Source organism: Haematobia irritans, chromosome 1 (genome assembly GCF_050003625.1).
Source record: "Haematobia irritans isolate KBUSLIRL chromosome 1, ASM5000362v1, whole genome shotgun sequence".
In the NCBI taxonomy this organism is placed as follows: Eukaryota; Metazoa; Arthropoda; class Insecta; order Diptera; family Muscidae; genus Haematobia; species Haematobia irritans.
Window position 1 is genome coordinate 71,264,638 of NC_134397.1, and position 19,458 is coordinate 71,284,095.

General features: G+C 33.8%; 1 protein-coding gene and 1 long non-coding RNA gene across 3 annotated transcripts; one reads left to right on the top strand and one right to left on the bottom strand.

Annotated features, from left to right (window-relative positions):
* Positions 1-6,113: 6,113 nt before the first annotated feature.
* Cul5 (cullin 5) lies at positions 6,114-16,428 on the bottom strand. Of its 2 annotated transcripts, XM_075290724.1 has the most exons (8): positions 16,280-16,428; positions 16,121-16,199; positions 14,590-16,019; positions 10,758-10,878; positions 10,336-10,693; positions 10,097-10,272; positions 9,874-10,023; positions 6,114-7,653 (listed from the first exon to the last, which is right to left on the bottom strand). In XM_075290724.1, exons 2-8 carry the CDS (start codon positions 16,127-16,129, stop codon positions 7,516-7,518), a joined length of 2,382 nt encoding a protein of 793 aa, XP_075146839.1. In that variant the 5' UTR covers positions 16,130-16,199; positions 16,280-16,428; the 3' UTR covers positions 6,114-7,515. The 2 variants fall into 2 exon arrangements, with proteins under 2 accessions (XP_075146839.1, XP_075146838.1); XM_075290723.1 differs by having other exon boundaries at positions 16,121-16,428.
* A 413-nt stretch (positions 16,429-16,841) lies between these two features.
* Positions 16,842-17,211, top strand: LOC142239022 (uncharacterized). Its single transcript, XR_012722892.1, has 2 exons — positions 16,842-16,946; positions 17,014-17,211. It is a non-coding gene; the product is annotated as an uncharacterized LOC142239022 (long non-coding RNA).
* The last annotated feature ends 2,247 nt before the right edge of the window (positions 17,212-19,458 follow it).

Below are 19,458 nucleotides of genomic sequence, written 5' to 3' on the forward strand. Positions count from 1 at the left end.
CTTCTTCAGTCGGCACATTTATTCGGCGATGAACCGACATTAATGCCAATCCTTTGAGTCTACTCTCGCTATCGAATTTCTTAGATACGTCTTTAATCTCGTCATTGTTGAAAATGAACGTTCGGATGAGCACGTAGTAACTGCAGGGATGGAAAATGCAGTACTATAGTACTTTTTTCAAACCTTTTTCACCCCGGTCCGTACCGTAGTACCGCCGCGAATGATTTAGTACCTTTTGTGTAGACATTTTTGAGTCGATATCAGATTTATGGTACAATAGCTTTGACAAAATATTTTAATATTTTGAGAAAGTCTTTATCAACTTTATTTGCTAATAGTCTTTTACAAATATGGCAAAACAGACATGTTCATGTGGGAAGAAAATCTCGATTTTGTAAGACATAGTCAAAAACAGGATTTTATTGAACTTCAAGCAAGTTTTAGTCGAAAAAAGAATGTGATTCTATATTATCGATTTTTTATTTCGGTAGAAAATGTTGTCAAAATTTTATTTCTATATAGAATTTTTACAAAAGTTTATTTTTATAGAAAATTTTGTCAAAATTTTATTTCAATTGAAAATTTTGTCAAAATTTTATTTCAATTGAAAATTTTGTAAACATTTTATTTCTATAGGAAATTTTTGCAAAATTTTATTTCTATAGAAAATTTTGTCAAAATTTTATTTTCTTTAAAATTCAGTCTCTCGACAATAATCTTTCCGCTCAAAAAATACCTTTTTTGTACTTTCTTAAAAATTGTATTTTCCATCCCTGAGCAACTGGCAAAGTGACCAAAATTTTTAAAAGAATATGCACGTTTGGAAATATCTCTTTATTGCTTCCATCGCTGAATTAGGCAGGTTTTTTCGCAGGTTTTGCGCCATTTCATTTACACTTGTGTGTTTGGCTGTTTCGTTGTTGTTGCTATGTTCACAAAAAGAACAACAAACACACATAAAAAGCAGAAATACATTTTCCAAAAATGAAATTTATGGTGCGATAACAAAAACAATTTGTTTTTTTCGACCGTCGTTTGACGGGCTTTTCAACTAGGATTTGTGTCAGTTTTATAGGTAAGCGTTTTTCAAAATAAAACCTCCAGCTTTTCTTCAACATCTTCGGTAAGATTTTTCTATGCAGCTAAAAATATATATTTATTTATATAAAAATATTCATTCATTTCGGGGGGGGTTTGATCCCCCTCATCCCCCCCCCTGAATACGGCCTTGATGGTGGGTTCACTTTTTTTTTTTTTGGGTGTATGTATATTTTATAATTTAAAAAAAAATATAAATTCTTTAAAAGTATGTAAACTTTTATATAACTGGGTTTACGTGAGTAATATTTTACTCACAACGGAAAAATCTTACTCACGCACGATATTGTTTGGTAGGACTCACGCCCAATCACGACAAGGAAAATGTTGTGACTCACGAATAATACCATGACTTACGAAAAATATCGTGACTCACGAATAATTTTGTGAGTAATTTACCTTAGTGACGTGTCCGAAAACATGAGCATGACTAAAATCGAGATCGCGAAAGTCTTAACATTGCAGGTGTCACTAAATTCTAAATGAATTCAACTCGTAAGCGTTTTATGTCCGTAGGCGGGATTATTTTCATGAGTGTATTTTTCCGAAATTCGTTACTCATGCACACTCACGAAGAAATTATTTTCATGACTCACGCATACTCAAGCCGTTGCCATCAGCGTCACGACAATTTCGTGTCACGTGCACACCTCTACTGTGTAGCTCTTATAGTCATCAACACGTGAAAATGGCTATAGCCATCAACGAATACACCCAAAGCCGTCAACGCACACACCTCATGTGTAATGCACATTTAAAGAAACTTCCTTCAAAGAAAACAACCAACTTCAGTCGCAAAGGTCTTAGGTTAGGTTGTAGAGGATGACACTCAATTTTCTTGAATTGATCGCAAAGGTCTTAGGCTACCTTTCATATGAAGGATGTTCATAACAGCAAACAATGTGTTTGCTGATTGAATTTGGGATATATGAGAGGATATCGTGCTGCCACTATAGGTTAAGTATAGTGGCAGCCCGATATTTGAGGCTCTCATAGACTATTCAGTCCATTGTGATACCACAGTGGTGAACTTCTCTTTTATCACTAAATGCACCCGATTCTATGTTTAGCGTTCTACATTGCGGTGAAACCACTTAAATACGCTTTTGAAACACTCAGAAATGTCACCAGCATTACAGAGAAGGATTAATCCACCGCAGAAAAAATTTTTGATGTTTGATCGAAAGTGGGTTTGAACCCACAACTTGGTATATGCAAGACGGGTAACCATTGCACCACGGTGGCTGAAATATAAAGCAAAACTATTTTAACACATTGGGTAACATTTTATAACCTACAGAATTTACGAATTGTTGTGCTCTATGCCCATGTTCCCAAATCCACTTCCATATGAATGTGAATCAATTCCACGATTTTCGTGTCCTACAATCCACTTTCACCGGAATTTTCGTGAATCCACTTGCAAAAGTCTTGGTGAAAGTTGAATTATGTCCAAGATGTATTTCCGGTTAAAAAAAGTACTCGCGTAAAAAATTTGAAATGTTTTATATTTAATACATGAGTTTTATTAAAACTGCGTCATTTTTAATAAAAAAAATAAATTAAAATAAGTTTATTGATTCCACTTAATTTGATTTCGGCCTTAGTGAATTTTTGGGTGATTTGTGCAACCCAGCTGGTTACTGAAAAGTTCAAAAAAGAAAAGAAAGGAATTAAGAACACCAAATTTTCATGTTCGCCGATTTGACGTGGATAGTGGAATTGGGTACTAGACTATGAAATACAAAAATATAACTGCAGACACTAAATGCTGCTTTGGTAGACATTTTTCTACACCCACAGCTTCTTTTGACCTTCTGCATATTGACTCTGCGATCTAAATTTTTGTATTTTATTGTATTTCCAATATAAACTAAAAAGTAATGGTGTGCGCGTGAGTGTTTTTTCACTCACATTCACGAACACACATTGACCCTGTTCGGTAATACATTACCACGATGCACCTATGCGCATTAGCATCTGACTTTGGTAGTTTTGGCATATGATGCTTTTACGAACGTGATGCATTTCCGAACATGGTCATTTTTACTCAAGCACTTTCAAGCACAATATGTGGGTATGAATTCGCACTCATGCACATACGCGAAATGAAAGGTTGTAACCTCATGCACAAGCAATGTTTAAAGCCTCACGCACGATTTACCACAATTCTCCTGATTCACGAAAAAAAATTTCGTGATTCACGAAAATTTACGTAACACAATGTTTGTTCGTGAGTGTTAATAAAGGGTGATTTGTTAAGAGCTTGATAACTTTTTTTTAAAAAAAAACGCATAAAATTTGCAAAATCTCATCGGTTCTTTATTTGAAACGTTAGATTGGTCCATGACATTTACTTTTTGAAGATAATTTCATTTAAATGTTGACCGCGGCTGCGTCTTAGGTGGTCCATTCGGAAAGTCCAATTTTGGGCAACTTTTTCGAGCATTTCGGCCGGAATAGCCCGAATTTCTTCGGAAATGTTGTCTTCCAAAGCTGGAATAGTTGCTGGCTTATTTCTGTAGACTTTAGACTTGACGTAGCCCCACAAAAAATAGTCTAAAGGCGTCAAATCGCATGATCTTGGTGGCCAACTTACCGGTCCATTTCTTGAGATGAATTGTTCTCCGAAGTTTTCCCTCAAAATTGCCATAGAATCGCGAGCTGTGTGGCATGTAGCGCCATCTTGTTGAAACCACATGTCAACCAAGTTCAGTTCTTCCATTTTTGGCAACAAAAAGTTTGTTAGCATCGAACGATAGCGATCGCCATTCACCGTAACGTTGCGTCCAACAGCATCTTTGAAAAAATACGGTCCAATGATTCCACCAGCGTACAAACCACACCAAACAGTGCATTATTCGGGATGCATGGGCAGTTCTTGAACGGCTTCTGGTTGCTCTTCACTCCAAATGCGGCAATTTTGCTTATTTACGTAGCCATTCAACCAGAAATGAGCCTCATCGCTGAACAAAATTTGTCGATAAAAAAGCGGATTTTCTGCCAACTTTTCTAGGGCCCATTCACTGAAAATTCGACGTTGTGGCTCGTTAGTAAGTCTATTCATGATGAAATGTCAAAGCATACTGAGCATCTATCTCTTTGACACCATGTCTGAAATCCCACGTGATCTGTCAAATACTAATGCATGAAAATCCTAACCTCAAAAGAATCACCCTTTATTATCGTGATTTTATAATAGTGAGTATGAATTTAATTGTCAACGTGAAAGTTATCGTGAGAGTGAATGTGATTTTGAAGTAATTTTACCCACGCAAATATTTCATTCCCGAAAATTTTTTTTCACGCAAATTTGATTATCATTTACGGTCATGGTTAGGTTAGGTTAGATTAGGTGGCAGCCCGTTGTACCGGGCTCACTTAGACTATTCAATCCATTGTGATACCACATTGGTGAACTTCTCTCTTATCACTGAGTGATGCCCGATTCCATGTTAAGCTCAATGACAAGGCACTTCCAGTGAAACCACTTAGAGAAGCTTTGAAACCCTCAGAAATGTCACCAGTATTACTGAGGTGGGATAATCCACCGCTGAAACCACGACCTTGTGTATGCAAGGCGGGCATGCTCACCATTGCAACACGGTGGTGCTCGACAAAGTTTTTGTTTAATCCCAATTACGCAAATTCACGAGATTTAGTGTGAATTTCACCCATGACTCAGGCGATCCACACATATTCACGACATTTAGTCTAAATTTCATTCATGACTCAGATGATCCAAGAGAGATCATGCACGACAAATTTTTTGTTTAATCCTAATTACGCAAATTCACGAGATTTAGCGTGAATTTCATTCATGACTAAGGCGATCCACACATATACACGAGATTTAGTTTAAATTTCATTCATGACTCAGGTGATCCACGAGAAATCACGAAAATTTGATATTCATTCACGGTAATGCACGACATTTTTGTTTAATACCAATTACGCACATTCACGAGATTTAGTGTGAATTTCATTCATGAATCATGCGATCCACTCATATTCACGAGACTTAGTTTAAATTTCATTCATGGCTCAGCTGATCCACGCTAAAATCACGAAAATTTCTTGTCACGCAAATTTGATATTCATTCACTGTCATGCACGAAAATTTTTTGTTTAATCCCAATTACGCACATTCACGAGATTTAATGTGTACTTCATTCATGACTCAGGCGATCCACGCGGAAGTCACAAAAATTTCTTGTCACGCGTATATCTATACTAAAGAGTTATAGGTTCCAATAGTTACACACAAAAAAAATTTTTCTGATTCAATCACGAAATTAATTGATCCAATTAATTTTTAATTGAAATGTCTTCAATCACAGAAATGATAGTATCAATTAAAAAATTAATTGAAGGTCAATTAAAAAGTTAATTGATCCAATTAAAAAATTAATTGATACTATTATTTTTGTGATTGATTTTTGTTTCAATTAAAAAATTTGTTGAATCAATTAAATTTTTAATTGAATATTTTTTAAAACTCAATTAAAATTTTAATTGGAAAAATTTTCGTGAAATTTTTTTGTGTGTATACCTATTATTCAGCAAGGCTTTGTAGCCGGGGTCATGCAAACGTTTCGTTCGAAGAGTAAGGAGTTAATAATAGGAGTTGATTTGGCTTCGGTTGTGGAAGACAAGAATGTATAAACCCATTTTCCCCACTTAATTTCGTCCGCATATTGACTGCCCATTACGGCAGATGCCAATCCTATTGACTTTTCTATTTGAGTCATTTTCGAGGACAAGGCAAGGACTAGAAATTATGGATTAGCAGAAGAAAGTCATTACATGGAAAAACCGGCATATCACGTTCATGGACCTAGTAACTTGGTTTTTGAGCAAAGAATGCAAAAAAAATGTGAATGAAAAAAATTCCTCCGAGCAGTCGAATTGTCTAGGCCTCTCGGAATTCTTATTTACCATGGTTTTCTCTACTGCATATTGACACTAATTACAGATCCCAGTTATTTAATTTAAAAATTTAAAAAAAAGTCATATTTGCTTGTAGAACTTTATATATATGCAAATTATTGTTAACATTAAAATAATGGAAATAAATACAACTAATTTATATTTAACTTATAATTAATATATGTATATATAAAAAAGGAAGGAATTTTTTCTCATATTTTTATGTAATCTAAATGAATTTGAATAAAAACTAAAATGAGAGAAATTAAATAAAATGAACACACTACAAAATCTAAAAAAAAATTAACAATTAAAACACTTAAATCCTTATAAATTAATTATAAATTATAACTAAGATAAAAACAATAAAAGAGAATATATAAAATTTTAGCAGAGAAATTCGAATGAAAAATATTTAGATTATATAAAATACAATCTTAAGTTTAACAATAAAACAATTGTAAAACATCTACTTAAAAATTATATTTCATGAGGAAATTGCCAATTTTTTTTTATTTTTGTTCTTGTATTGAAGAAATTCATCTTAAAGGATCCTTAGGCTATGTAGTATTTATGGATTTCAAATCAATTCCCCTTTAAGTGGTTTTATGTAAATTATAATAATGGTTTTGTTAAGTCGATTGCCTCGACCCTATTCACAAGTTTCAGTTCACAAGTTTCAGTCTTGAAATGTTCGATGCTCAATGCTCGAACATGGCTAAAAAGATGTCAATACATGTCATGGTATACCAGTTTTGACAAATAATTTTAACAAAGTTTGTTGTTGTTTTCTTATTCAATGGGTTTTCGAACAATACAAGACTTTACAAACTTTAGGTAATAATGTATTTCTTAAAATACGTTTCATTATTTCTTGTCTTAATTTTTCCTTCTGTAGAATTTTTTTTTAGTTTTCTGCAGGATGGGCATTTCCAAAAGCCTTGGAATAAAAGAGATTTCAATTCGATTTAACAAAACAAGAAAAAAGGTATAATAAGAAAATTTATGTAAACCGCAATTTATATATTACAATCTATTTTAATTTCTCGTTTATCAAAGAATCAAATTAAATTTGTTTCATGCCAATAAATATAAAATTTATAAAAAAGAAGAAAATAATACAATTTATGAAATCACATTATTGCAAAAGTATAGCTGCCAAAAGCCTTGACAACTATTTCCCCCTTTTGTGTTTTGAATGCCTTAGAATTTAAATATCACTATACAGGATTCGATTAATAAAATCATATTAACGTTTTATTTATTTTAGCTTTGGAAATGCCCCCTGGAGAGTTTTTCTACTCAAACCAATTCATAGACAATTTTCTATAGTATTAATTATAAAATAACCCTTTTTTTCTTAGAAATTATTACATACTGCATATGGGAGAATGTTTTGTTTTTGTTTGTTGTTTTTTTTTTTTGTGAGTGTGTGTATAGTGTAAATGTTTTTTGTTTTTATGTAAATATATATATATATATATAAACTTAAGCCATATATATAAAAGTGTTGATATCATCATCATCACGCCGCATATATTTATGTTCAATCAGCCATTCCAATTGTTCCTTAATCATTTTTTTCGAAGGCAAGAACATATTTTTTAGAATATCAATTAATTCGGCCTGAAAATTAATATAAATAGAAAAAAAATAATTTTAATTAAAACCTAACAAGTATATACGGCCGTAAGTTCGGCCAGGCCGAATCTTATGTACCCTCCACCATGGATTGCGTAGAAACTTAAGACTGTCATCAACAATCGAATTACTTGGGTTGCGGTAACACTTGCCGATGGCAAGGTATCTTAAAACATCCTTAACACCGTCTTCTAAATTGTAAGTTAGTCCATACGGGGGATATATTAAACAAAAAAAGGCCGATTAAATACGTATATAATTCAGTTCGACAAAATTTTCTATAGAAATAAACCTTGAACATTTTCTATAGAAAAAAAAATTGACAAACTTTTCTATAGAAATAAAATTTTGACAAAATTTTCTATAGAAATAAAATTTTGACAAAATTTTCTATAGAAATAAAATTTTGACAAAATTTTCTATAGAAATAAAATTTTGACAAAATTTTCTATAGAAATAAAATTTTGACAAAATTTTCTATAGAAATAAAATTTTGACAAAATTTTCTATAGAAAAAAAAAATGTTGACAAAATTTTCTATAGAAATAAAATTTTGACAAAATTTTCTATAGAAAAAAAAATTTTGACAAAATTTTCCGTAGAAATAAAATTTTGGTAGATTATTTTTGGCGATATGGACCAATTTTTGTGTGATTGGCCATCGGCTTTAAATGACTATAGACCAACATGGATACTAGCGCAATGTACCAAATTTCAACAGAATCGGTTTATTTTTACTCCTCCAAGAGGCTCCGGAGTTCAAATCTGGGGATCGGTTTATATGGGGTCTATATATAATTATGGACCGATATTAACCGAGATTTACATCGTTGTTAGATACCATATACTAACACCACGTAACAAATTTCAACCAGATCGGATGAATTTTGCTCCTCCAAGAGGCTCCGGAGGTCAAATCTGGGGATCGGTTTATATGGGGGCTATATATAATTATGGACCGATATTAACCAAGTTTTGCATCGTTGTTAGAGACCATATACTAACACCACGTAACAAATTTCAACCGAATCGGATGAATTTTGCTCCTCCAAGAGGCACCGGAGGTCAAATCTGGGGATCGGTTTATATGGCGCTATATATAATTATGGAGCTATATGGACCAATATTTGTATGGTTGTTAGAGACCATATACTAACACCACGTAACAAATTTCAATAGGATCGGAATAATTTTGTTCCTCCAAGAAGCTCTGGAGGTCAAATTTGGGGAACGGTTTATATGGGGGCTATATATAATTATGGACCTATATTAACCAATGTTTGCATGGTTATTAGAGACCATATACTAACACCATGTAACAAATTTCAACCGGTTCAGATTAAATCTGCTCTTCCAAGAGGCTCCGGAGTTCAAATCTGGGGATCGGTTTATATGGGGTCTATATATAATTATGGAGCGATATGGACCAATTTTTCCATGGTTGTTAGAGACCATATACTTACACCACGTAACAAATTTTAACCGGATCGGATGAATTTTGCTCCTCCAAGATCCTCCGGAGGTCAAATCTGGGATCGGTTTATATGGGGGCTATATATAATTATGGACCGATATTAACCAATTTTTGCATGGTTGTTAGAGATCATATACTAACACCACGTAACAAATTTCAACCGGATCGGATGTATTTTGCTCCTCCAAAAGGCTCCGGAGGTCAAATCTGGGGATCGGTTTATATGGGGGCTATATATAATTATGGGCCGATATGGACCAATATTTGCATGGTTGTTAGAGACCATATACTAACACCACGTAACACATTTCAACAGGATCGGATGAATTTTGCTCTTCCACGAGGCTCCGGAGGTCAAATCTGGGGATCTGTTTATATGGCGGCTATATATAATTATGGACCGATGTGGACCAATTTTTGCACAGTTGTTAGAGACCATATACTTACAATATGTACCAAATTTCAGCCGGATCGGATGAAATTTGCTTCTCTTAGAGGCTCCGCAAGTCAAATCTGAGCGTTGGTTTATATGGGGGCTATACGTAAAAGTCGTCCGATATGGCCCATTTGCAATACCATACGACCTACATCAATAACAACTACTTGTGCCAAGGTTCAAGTCGATAGCTTTTTTTAGTTCGGAAGTTAGCGTGATTTCAACAGGCGGTTAGTTAACGTGACTCCACCATCCTATGGTGGAGGGTATAAAAACATCGACCTACAAATCTTACCTGTAATGTAGCATTGTTCATGCGTTTTCTCATTTTCATTATTTTTATGATGGCCTCTTGGACACGCAAAATACGCAACTGAACAATTGATTGATTATCCTCTTGTATAGAACGTTCTGTGCTTAGTTGTAAACGACCAATCAAATTTAACTGTGATTAGAGAAACAAACAGAATATATATTTAATGGTTTTGTGCCAAATGCGAAGTACTATCACAAAATACCTTGCCCCTCCGTTGGGATTTACCATTTTTAACAACGGCAAAGTCTTGATTCACATAGAACAAGGTGTTCTCGGTAAAGTCCTTAGGTGACGGACAATTCGGTTCCATGGTTAATATTTGTTTTTTCAATTTAGGAAATGCTACCAAGGACCACAAAGTACGTCTCAGCTCGGGATCTAACGATCAAAGTTAATATGCGGCGTTTAACATTTTAAATTTATCCATCATTGTTAACTTACCTGGTAGTTCTGTAGCTAATCTCAGATTTTCATACGATATTTTATCATGCTGCCTTTGATTCCATGCAAAAAGTACGGCCATTTGAAATGTTGTAACATCCAAATCATATCGACCGAAATTATTAACAAAAGTTATTGTGCCGTTGCTCATATGATGATACCATTGTAATTTACGGCCGGAATGTTTTTTCTTATAGAATTCTTCGACATCGGGTATATAGTCTTCCAGTTCCAGAGGTAAACTAACTGAGACACGTTCAGAACAACGAGCCCAAGCACCAGCATTTAAAATTTTAATATTAATGGCATCATGACGACCGGTTGAATTACGGAACTGTGTATTCAAGTCTTCACTAACCTATTTTGCAGGAAATTAATAAAGTTGAATTTCAAAAATATTACGGTATACAACTAAAACTTACTTTAATGTCTTGGAACATACGGGCCAAACGATTAACATAGTCGGCAGGCATACCAACCTCACGTAACCATTCAACAATATCCTCTTCCTTCTCACTGTCTGCACTAGTACCCAAAATTAGTCTGCGAAAAATTTTAAAATAAAATATATAAACAAATATTCAAATAATGTTTTAAATTTTGATTTATTTTTTTCAAAAATTTAAAATTGAGAAAAATCAACTTTTCAATTTTGATTGAAAAAGTTGATCACGAAATTAATTGATCCAATTAATTTTTTAATTGAAATCATTAATTTTCAATAAGGTAAATGATAGCATCAATCACAGTTTTAATTGGGCATCAAAAAATACTTGATTAAAAATTATTTGATTTTATGCAAATTTCAATTAATTTTTTAATTGATTCAATTAAAAATTTAATTGATATTGATTGGAAAACTCAATTAAGTTTTTATTTAAAAAGATAACTATTTTCAATTACTTTTTGAATTGGCTTATTATTTTTAAAAATTAAAAAAATGTCCATCACTTCTTTTAAATGACTTATGGCCATTTTCATGTAGATTCGTTAGGTTTTAACTGCCAGTTAACAGAAAGTAGATTGCAAATATATTTTCTTCGGTTAACTTTAACTGAAAAATATTCGGCAGTTAAGTTCCTAACTGCACAGAAAAAAATTTCACGAAAATTTTTCCAATTAAAATCTTAATTGAGTTTTAAAAAATATTCAATTAAAAATTTAATTGAATCAACAAATTTTTTAATTGAAATAAAAATCAATCACACAAATTAATAGTATCAATTAATTTTTTAATTGGATCAATTAATTTTTTAATTGACTGTCAATTAATTTTTTAATTGATACTATCATTTCTGTGATTGAAGACATTTCAATTAAAAAATTAATTGGATCAATTAATTTCGTGATTGATTCAGAAAAAAATTTTTTTGTGTGTGGTATATGGAAGATACAGGCATGATGACAGATATGGCCATAGCACGGTATAAAAGTTCGTTAGCTAGCGTAGCACTAACGGAGCTTCATGAAAATAGGGGTTAGTCTTCCGAGTTTGATTAAAAAGTTAATTGAATCAATTAATTTTTTAATTAATAATTTTAAAATTTTCAGTCATTGACTTAATTAACTCAATTTTTCTATCATTTGAATTGACCTGTGTTCAATGGCGTTTGTGGCTGATTGTGCTAAGGCATTCTGTTATGGTGCCAGCAAACCCAGGTTCAACCCCTGGTCGGAGCGAAAAAGTTTTTCAAATTGTAAAAATTAGATAATAGGAAAATAATAGTAATAATAGTAATAAAACATATGGATGAAAAAAAAGTGAAATTGATTGAAAAAAATTTTTTCGCTTTTTAAATTTCTTCATTCAAATTAACTTCCAGGGCACAATTTCCAAAGCAATGCAAAGGATCCAAAAAGGGAGTACTTCCGTCCTATGACAAGCCCATGTAAAATTCATTGGAGATAATCTAAGTTTGCACTACTTCCGGATCACAGATTGAGGATCCAAATTACTTTTTTGGAAGCTCTTTTTTTGCTGGGTTTTAAATGCACCCCAAAAAATAAGTCTTTATATTAGGGGTGATTGTTTTCTGGTGATATTTACATCAACTAATCCTTTCCATTGGGGACTGGTGTAGGGGGAATTTAATCGATTTGAATTTGAAGAAGTGCAAGTTTGAGCCTTGGACGAAGGTGTTTTCGGATCCTTATGTTACCAAGATGCTTTTTACAGCTGGAATAAGGCTGTTTTCGGATCCTTATGTTACCAAGATGCTTTTTACACCTGGAGTATCGCTCTATCGTATGGAATCCTGTATATGAAATTTAAGTTGATAGGATAGAATCGGTGCAATGGCAATTCTTGTTGTTCGTTTTGAGGCATCTTCATTTTTTTCTTCCTTACACTTCTAGCTTGAAGCCGATTCATTTACACACTCTTAAGAGCCGACGGACGATGTTGATCTCTATGATAATGTATACGTATCTAGGATTAGGATAAATATCCCTTTCAGGACTTCTAGAAATTACCCGTTTCTATTCATCGATTTTCAACGTTCGCATTATGCATTAGAAATGCCTCTCCATAGGGTGTGCATTGATTTTAATTGACTCTATCTTATGTGTTATTGTGATTAGACTTTTAGCATATGTTTGTATTGATTTTTGTAATATATCCGGCTGATGATCCTTCTCTGTAGCTGATTGAATCCTTCTGCCTCCATCACGTCATGGTCCGATTAATAGTATATACACTCCATCCCTACGATACGGAGATGTCGCAGTCATGGTGTTTACGTTGTCCCTACGGTTATGAGGCACCCACTGTCGGATGTGACCGTTCGAATACTACTTTTAAATTTTTTAAAATATTTATTTTATATGAGAGATTTTTGGTAGAATCTTCTCAAAATTTTAGTAAACTGATTACGGTGTGCCTTCCGTGTACTATATGGTTTAAGCGTCAACTATTTTATACTTATAAGGCAGCCGTGGTTGTGGATTGTATCCCAAACGCCATAACTCCCATCCATAACTTACATCCAAACTATGGATATCCACTACAATTCCATTTCCACTATTCACGACACAGCCATGAAAGTGAAAATTTTGTGTCTGAATTCCACGATTTTTTCGAACTTATTAGCAATCAGCTGGGTTTCACAAATCACCAAAAACTCCAAGCTACCAAGAGGCTTTTTAGCTCTCTTGTTAGACCCACTCTGGAGAATGGCTCTATCGTACGATGATAGAATAGAAGCAGTGCAAAGGCAATTCTTGTTGTTCGCATTGAGGTATTTTCATTGGAAGTGGCTTTATTCTTCTTCCTTGCACGTTCAGATTAAAGCTGATTCATAAATATTGATTTTCATGGTGTCAAATTACGAATCAGTAGGATTTTAATACTAATGTGATGTGTCCAATATTATAACGCATTTAAATATTTAAAAATTTTTGTAATGTAACATGTCAAGTTGATGAGTCTTTCTTTGTAGCTGGTTACAATCCTCTACTCCTACCACGTCAGGGTCCGATTAATGGTATATATGTCTATGCCAACGTTACGGAGATGTGACCCTCACGTTCAGAAGGGGCATTCGGAAAAAATTAAGTCAGTCTTTTTTAGTGATACTGAATTGTGCAAAAATACTACTCCGAAATGACTTTGAACTCAATACTGGTAATGGAATATCACAGCAGTGCTTTACAAAAGGGCACTAGCAATACTTGTACTGTGATGTATTTTAGAAAAATTTAACGAAATGTTATTATGCATTTATTTAGTCATATTGATTAAAATGTCCGATAACGAATTCACACACTAGCAACTCTAGTGGCCCACATTCATCGACCATTGAATATGGTTTCTCGTTGTTTATCTCGCTGACCTTTTCAATGATTGAAATTAATTTGTGGACTCAAAATTCCGTATTTGACCAAGACTGAGATAAAGTCCACGTTTGCCTTCAATCTGTCTGTGCAGGAATTTATCTAAAATGTTTATTGAGCCTAACTATTTTGCATAATTCCCTCATTTTCGATACATATCCTTTGAATATTGGAATTTTGTATTTCCACTTTTTCGTTTCTATAATTCTTTATAAAAATATACAGTGAAACCTCTCAGAAGTAGACATCCATGGACGCCCATAATTTTATCCACATTAGAGAGGTGGCCATTTATGAGAGGTTAATTTTAATGTATTAATATAATGAACGTCATACTACAATTGACCACTTTTGAGATATGACCGGGTTTCGGAGTGTTCAAGCTTGAGAGGTTTCACTGTAGATCCATTCGTTGGTACTCACCTTCTTGTTAAATGAACCTTGTGGTAACGCATAAAGACATCCTTATTATTAACATATTTCAACACCAAAAGTACATCCCTGAGACGTGCATCAATTTGTTCACTCGTCAGTCGTTTGCTTAACGGCGTTCGACGCAATAGCATATCGCAATAGTTTGCCAACAATTCTGGACATTTACTTTCGGGTGCAGTATATTTAACACCACGATTTTGTATGCCAGTGGGCAGTTCCAATTTAAAAACACTCGTGTCATTAACTACCGTCTTAAATGCTTTGTCACGTGCTGTTAGGAAACGTGGATCATCATTAAATGCATTTTTAACAAGTGCGCTAAATTTCTTGAATAATTCCAGTAGACGTTCAACATATTTCTCGGAATCTTGAGTTATTATCTCCGAAGCCGACAACATATCAGCAAGGCCAGCGGAAACAATATGATTCTCTAAGTCACGTAACATAGGATCCACACCATTGGGAACACGATCAAGTAGACGGAACATTAAATTCAAACGATCCGTTTCGTATTCTTTGATTAATGGAGCACACTCCGCTATGATGGTATTCATGTGATCGCCAACAAGAACTTTGACGCAAGTTTGGGCCAAAACAGCATAACTGCTAGGTTCCAAATAACGTTTAGCTCTGGCCTCTTCCTCGCGTAGTTTCGCATCGGCATATTTCATAAATGCTAGCACGCCATTAGCCTGTTGTTGTTCGGTGGCCTTCATACGATAGAAAGCCGTTGTGGCCTTCAAATAAGCTGCCTCGAAATTCTCACGATAGATTTGTAGTTTGTCATCGGGATTTGAACACAAATTGACATAGCTTTCTCTAACACCTATTACCAACTGGGCATCGTAGGCATCACCATTACGTTCGGCATGGACAATTTTCATGGCCGACTCCTGTAGGCGATCTTTAATATCCTTAAAAATGTGTTCATTCCAAGAGTCTAACATCAGCTTCCGAACAATACTGTCTTCGGTGGGATTCTTTTTAGCTGCCGCCGACGTAGAAGCTGACGCTGAGGAGGACGCAGCTGCAGATGTGGAGGCAGCCGACGTTGAGGAACTTGAGGCAGAAGAGGGTGCTTTCGATTGGAACCAGTGCTCCAACTGACGAAACGGTAAAGGCAGGTAACTAGATTGTGTGAAGAATTTTCGCCACTCTACAATATAGGTTGTGAGTAGTGCATGCTCGCCCCTCTGTGATTGAACTTTAAGCTGTGCATGGGATATGAATTCAACCACATCATTACGTAGACAATCGTAGATTTTAGCAGCACCCTTCTCATCCCACAAACACACTAAATGGACGCCATAAAATAGATCTTGCCATTCGACTTGTGAGACCGTCTCCTGCTTTAGCAATTTGAGGACAATGATTCGCATATCAGGCCATACTTCCTCAAAAGAGCGTTGTCCTTTACCCTAGACGTTGTAAAGTGACGCACAAACACACAAGAACAACAAGAAAACACATCAGAATACAAAAAATATGTAATTTTGTTTATTACAAAATAAAGGCTTACCTTTAACATTATGCCTTGAAAACTTAGCAGACGACGTAATTGTAAAACATTTATAATTCAAGCTTTGTGTGTAATACTTCTATAATTAAATTTATATAAAATAATTCTCTTATTCTCGTCTGCCGACAGTGTACAATGCCTGCGATAAAACTTATTAACCTTTAGTTTGTCGACAAATACTTCGTATTTCTCCAGTTTATGGTATTGTTGCAATTACAATGAAGGTTGAAGGTTTTTCAGGCCGACACAAACAAAAAAAAGCAATTTTTGCAATTGCAAATTATTGAGATTGTAAAATCAAACCCAATCAGTCGTGATAACGTAACGTAACGCAGTTATGCAGCGTGTCAGCTGATTTTTGATGCATGGTGTATGTCAATGGACTAATTATTAAAAAACGTGACGTCCGGCACGTAGTAAATGAAGCAACAACAATAACACTGTACACACTGGGTGATTCAAAGTTATTTTTTTAGAATGCCAACATTTTTTTTAGTTGATGGCATTTCCTAGAATTCCCACCACGACCAGAAACAATATCCAAATCTTGTCGGAAAAGGCCGTCACTAATGAGAAGCTACACCACGCCAAGTTACTATATTAAAGCACCGCTTGAGTGCACTTGTTAGACGCATTTTATAATTAATAAAGCAATGATGTTCAAAAAGTACAAAATGTACATGAAAGTATTTTGCCATCACTACTGTTAGAAGAGCCATTTTATTTTTTGTGAAACGCCAAGCGCAACCAGCTTGTTATATTTTATTTAAATAAAAACGAAAATGAAGTTCTGAAAACATAGATATTACGTTTAAAATTGTGAAAGGTATATGGTGAACAATTTTCGACTTTCCAAATAGAATAAAGTGATCGTTTTTCAAATATTTTTCCAGGCACGCTGTCTCCATCGAAAATAAACAAACTGGATGATAGACACTGCAATATGTAACTTGCTACTTAAAACTCAACATCATTCCTTTTATTAATGCAAAAAATTATGTTAAATGTGATGAGATAAACCGAAAAATGTTATATTTATAAGAAATTATAAATGTTTAATCAAATCAATAAACATCAAATTTTTGATTGTTTTTCATATAGTTTACAGATACGCTGCCACCATCGAGAATAAAAACACTGGCTGATAGACGCTGCAACATGTAACTTGCCACTTGTAAATCAACATCATTCTATCATTAATAAAAAAATTATGTTAAATGTGTTGTGACAGTGGTGTCCCTGCCAACATTTTTTGAATTTGGGGGCGCTTCTGAGAATCCCCACTACGTCGAAAACAATCATATACGACATCAAAAACTCGTCGCAAAAGCGCCGTCACTATTGACAAGTTGTACCTAGTGTTGTAAATTTTGATTACTTTTGACTACTCGTTACTTTTGAATTGAGTACTCGTTACTACTCGTTACTACTCGTTACTTTTATAAAAAAAAAATTAAAAAAGACATTGTGGGCACTTTTTAATAATATCTTCCTTTTTTAAATTTAAAAACAGTATAGAAAGCAAATTACATTATCCAGTTTTATTCTAGTTTTATAAACTGTGGTGTTGTAGATATATGGGTCTCGTTAGAAAAAGATTTTCACCAATCATTCAAATTTTTAGAGCCAATTTCGTATTCACTATTTGGTATTTTTTCGTCAGGGTATATCTAAATGACATTGTGTATTACTGATGCTTGCAATTTGCCAACTTTTTAAATCCACCATTGACAGTGGATGAAAATATTAAGCGATCATTTTTATCGTGAGACCCAATGTTGAAATTTTCCAAGGGTTTTTGAATAAAGGCCGGTACTCTGTTCGGTTTTCGCGTTGAAACTCCATACAAAACCAAAAAATGCGAAAAATTTGCGAAATTTTTTCCATTTGTGATACTTTGTTTTTTCGTGTTGAAAAACTGACGTTTATAACACGACGCCATTTGCAATGTGAATTAAGAAATAATTTATTTATTAAAAACTATTTGCGCGGGTTTATAAATCAAACACGGACCATATTTTTGTTCTGAAACTATACAAAGGATCAAAGGAATAGCAGATCAATTGCCCAAGGAAAAATAAAATGTTATTTTGTAAAAACAAGCAACAACCACCAACTTAATCCAATATCGCTCCCTGAAAAATAGCGCTCCAAGCTACCTAAAAAACGCCGCTTTCTATGTGCGAAATAATGGTTTCCATAAAAAATTTTCGCAAGAATGAACATAGTACCGGCCTTAAGGTGTGTACTATGTTCGGTTTTCGAGTTGAAAATCACTTTATTTTCGTGATTACTTTTCCTGAAATAATCAAAATTATAAATGAAAACAGACATATTCCTGTAAAGTCTTGCCGAAATCTAGAGGAACAAGAAATTACACATCAATTGAGTAAATTTATCTGCTTTATATTGAACTGTTTTAATAAAGTAACCGCGAAAATTTCAACGCGAAAAGCGAACATAGTACTTACCTTTAAGCTTGGGTACCTTCTCTGAAAACAGTTGGATTGAACCAGCTGAAGTCAACGACATTATTATTCATACTATTCGCATGAGACGTGATCCATGTGATGCTTTCAAATGCAAACGTTTTTAAGAAATCAGATAAATTTTTCACTTTCTTCAAAGGAAGAAGCCATATATTCTTTTCGTGTTATTTTAACTGATAAAACGATTTTCGAAAACTTCAATTAATATTTTCCAAGAAGTCAAGAATTTTACTTCCAAACCGCCAACTTACTTACCGTCAGAAGAAAAAAACTGGCATTGAGTACTCTTTTACTAGTAACGAGTACTCAAAAAATTAGTCAGTAACGAGTACTTGTAATCAAATACTCGTTACTTTCCCAACACTAGTTGTACCACGTCAAGTTACTACGAAAAAGTTTCTCATCAGTGCAATTATTAGGTGCCTATTTAGATCAATTTCGAAGGACGCCAATAAGAACCCCTGCAAACTATCAGAAAAAATGCATTTTAAGGTAATTGTAGAAGAATCATTGTGGTCAAGTAAAACACGATTGTGTAGATGTTTATTGATTTGATTAAACATTTATAATTTCTTATAAATATAACATTTTTCGGTTTATCTCATCACATTTAACATAATTTTTTGCATTAATAAAAGAATGATGTTGAGTTTTAAATAGCAAGTTACATGTTGCAGCGTCTATCAGCCAGTTTGTTTATTTTCGATGGATACAGCGTGCCTGGAAAAATATTTGAAAAACGATCACTTTATTCTATTTGGAAAGTCGAAAATTGTTCACCATATACCTTTTACAATTTTAAGCGTAATATCTATGTTTTCAGAACTTTATTTTCGTTTTTATTTAAAC

Excerpts from the sequence above, each read along its gene's own strand:
- Cul5 (XM_075290724.1), bottom strand. Across the intron at positions 10,879-14,589 it reads AAGGTTCATTTAACAAGAAG|ACTAATTTTGGGTACTAGTG; the intron begins GTGAGTACCAAC and ends AATTTTTCGCAG. Across the intron at positions 10,273-10,335 it reads ATTAGCTACAGAACTACCAG|ATCCCGAGCTGAGACGTACT; the intron begins GTAAGTTAACAA and ends TTTGATCGTTAG.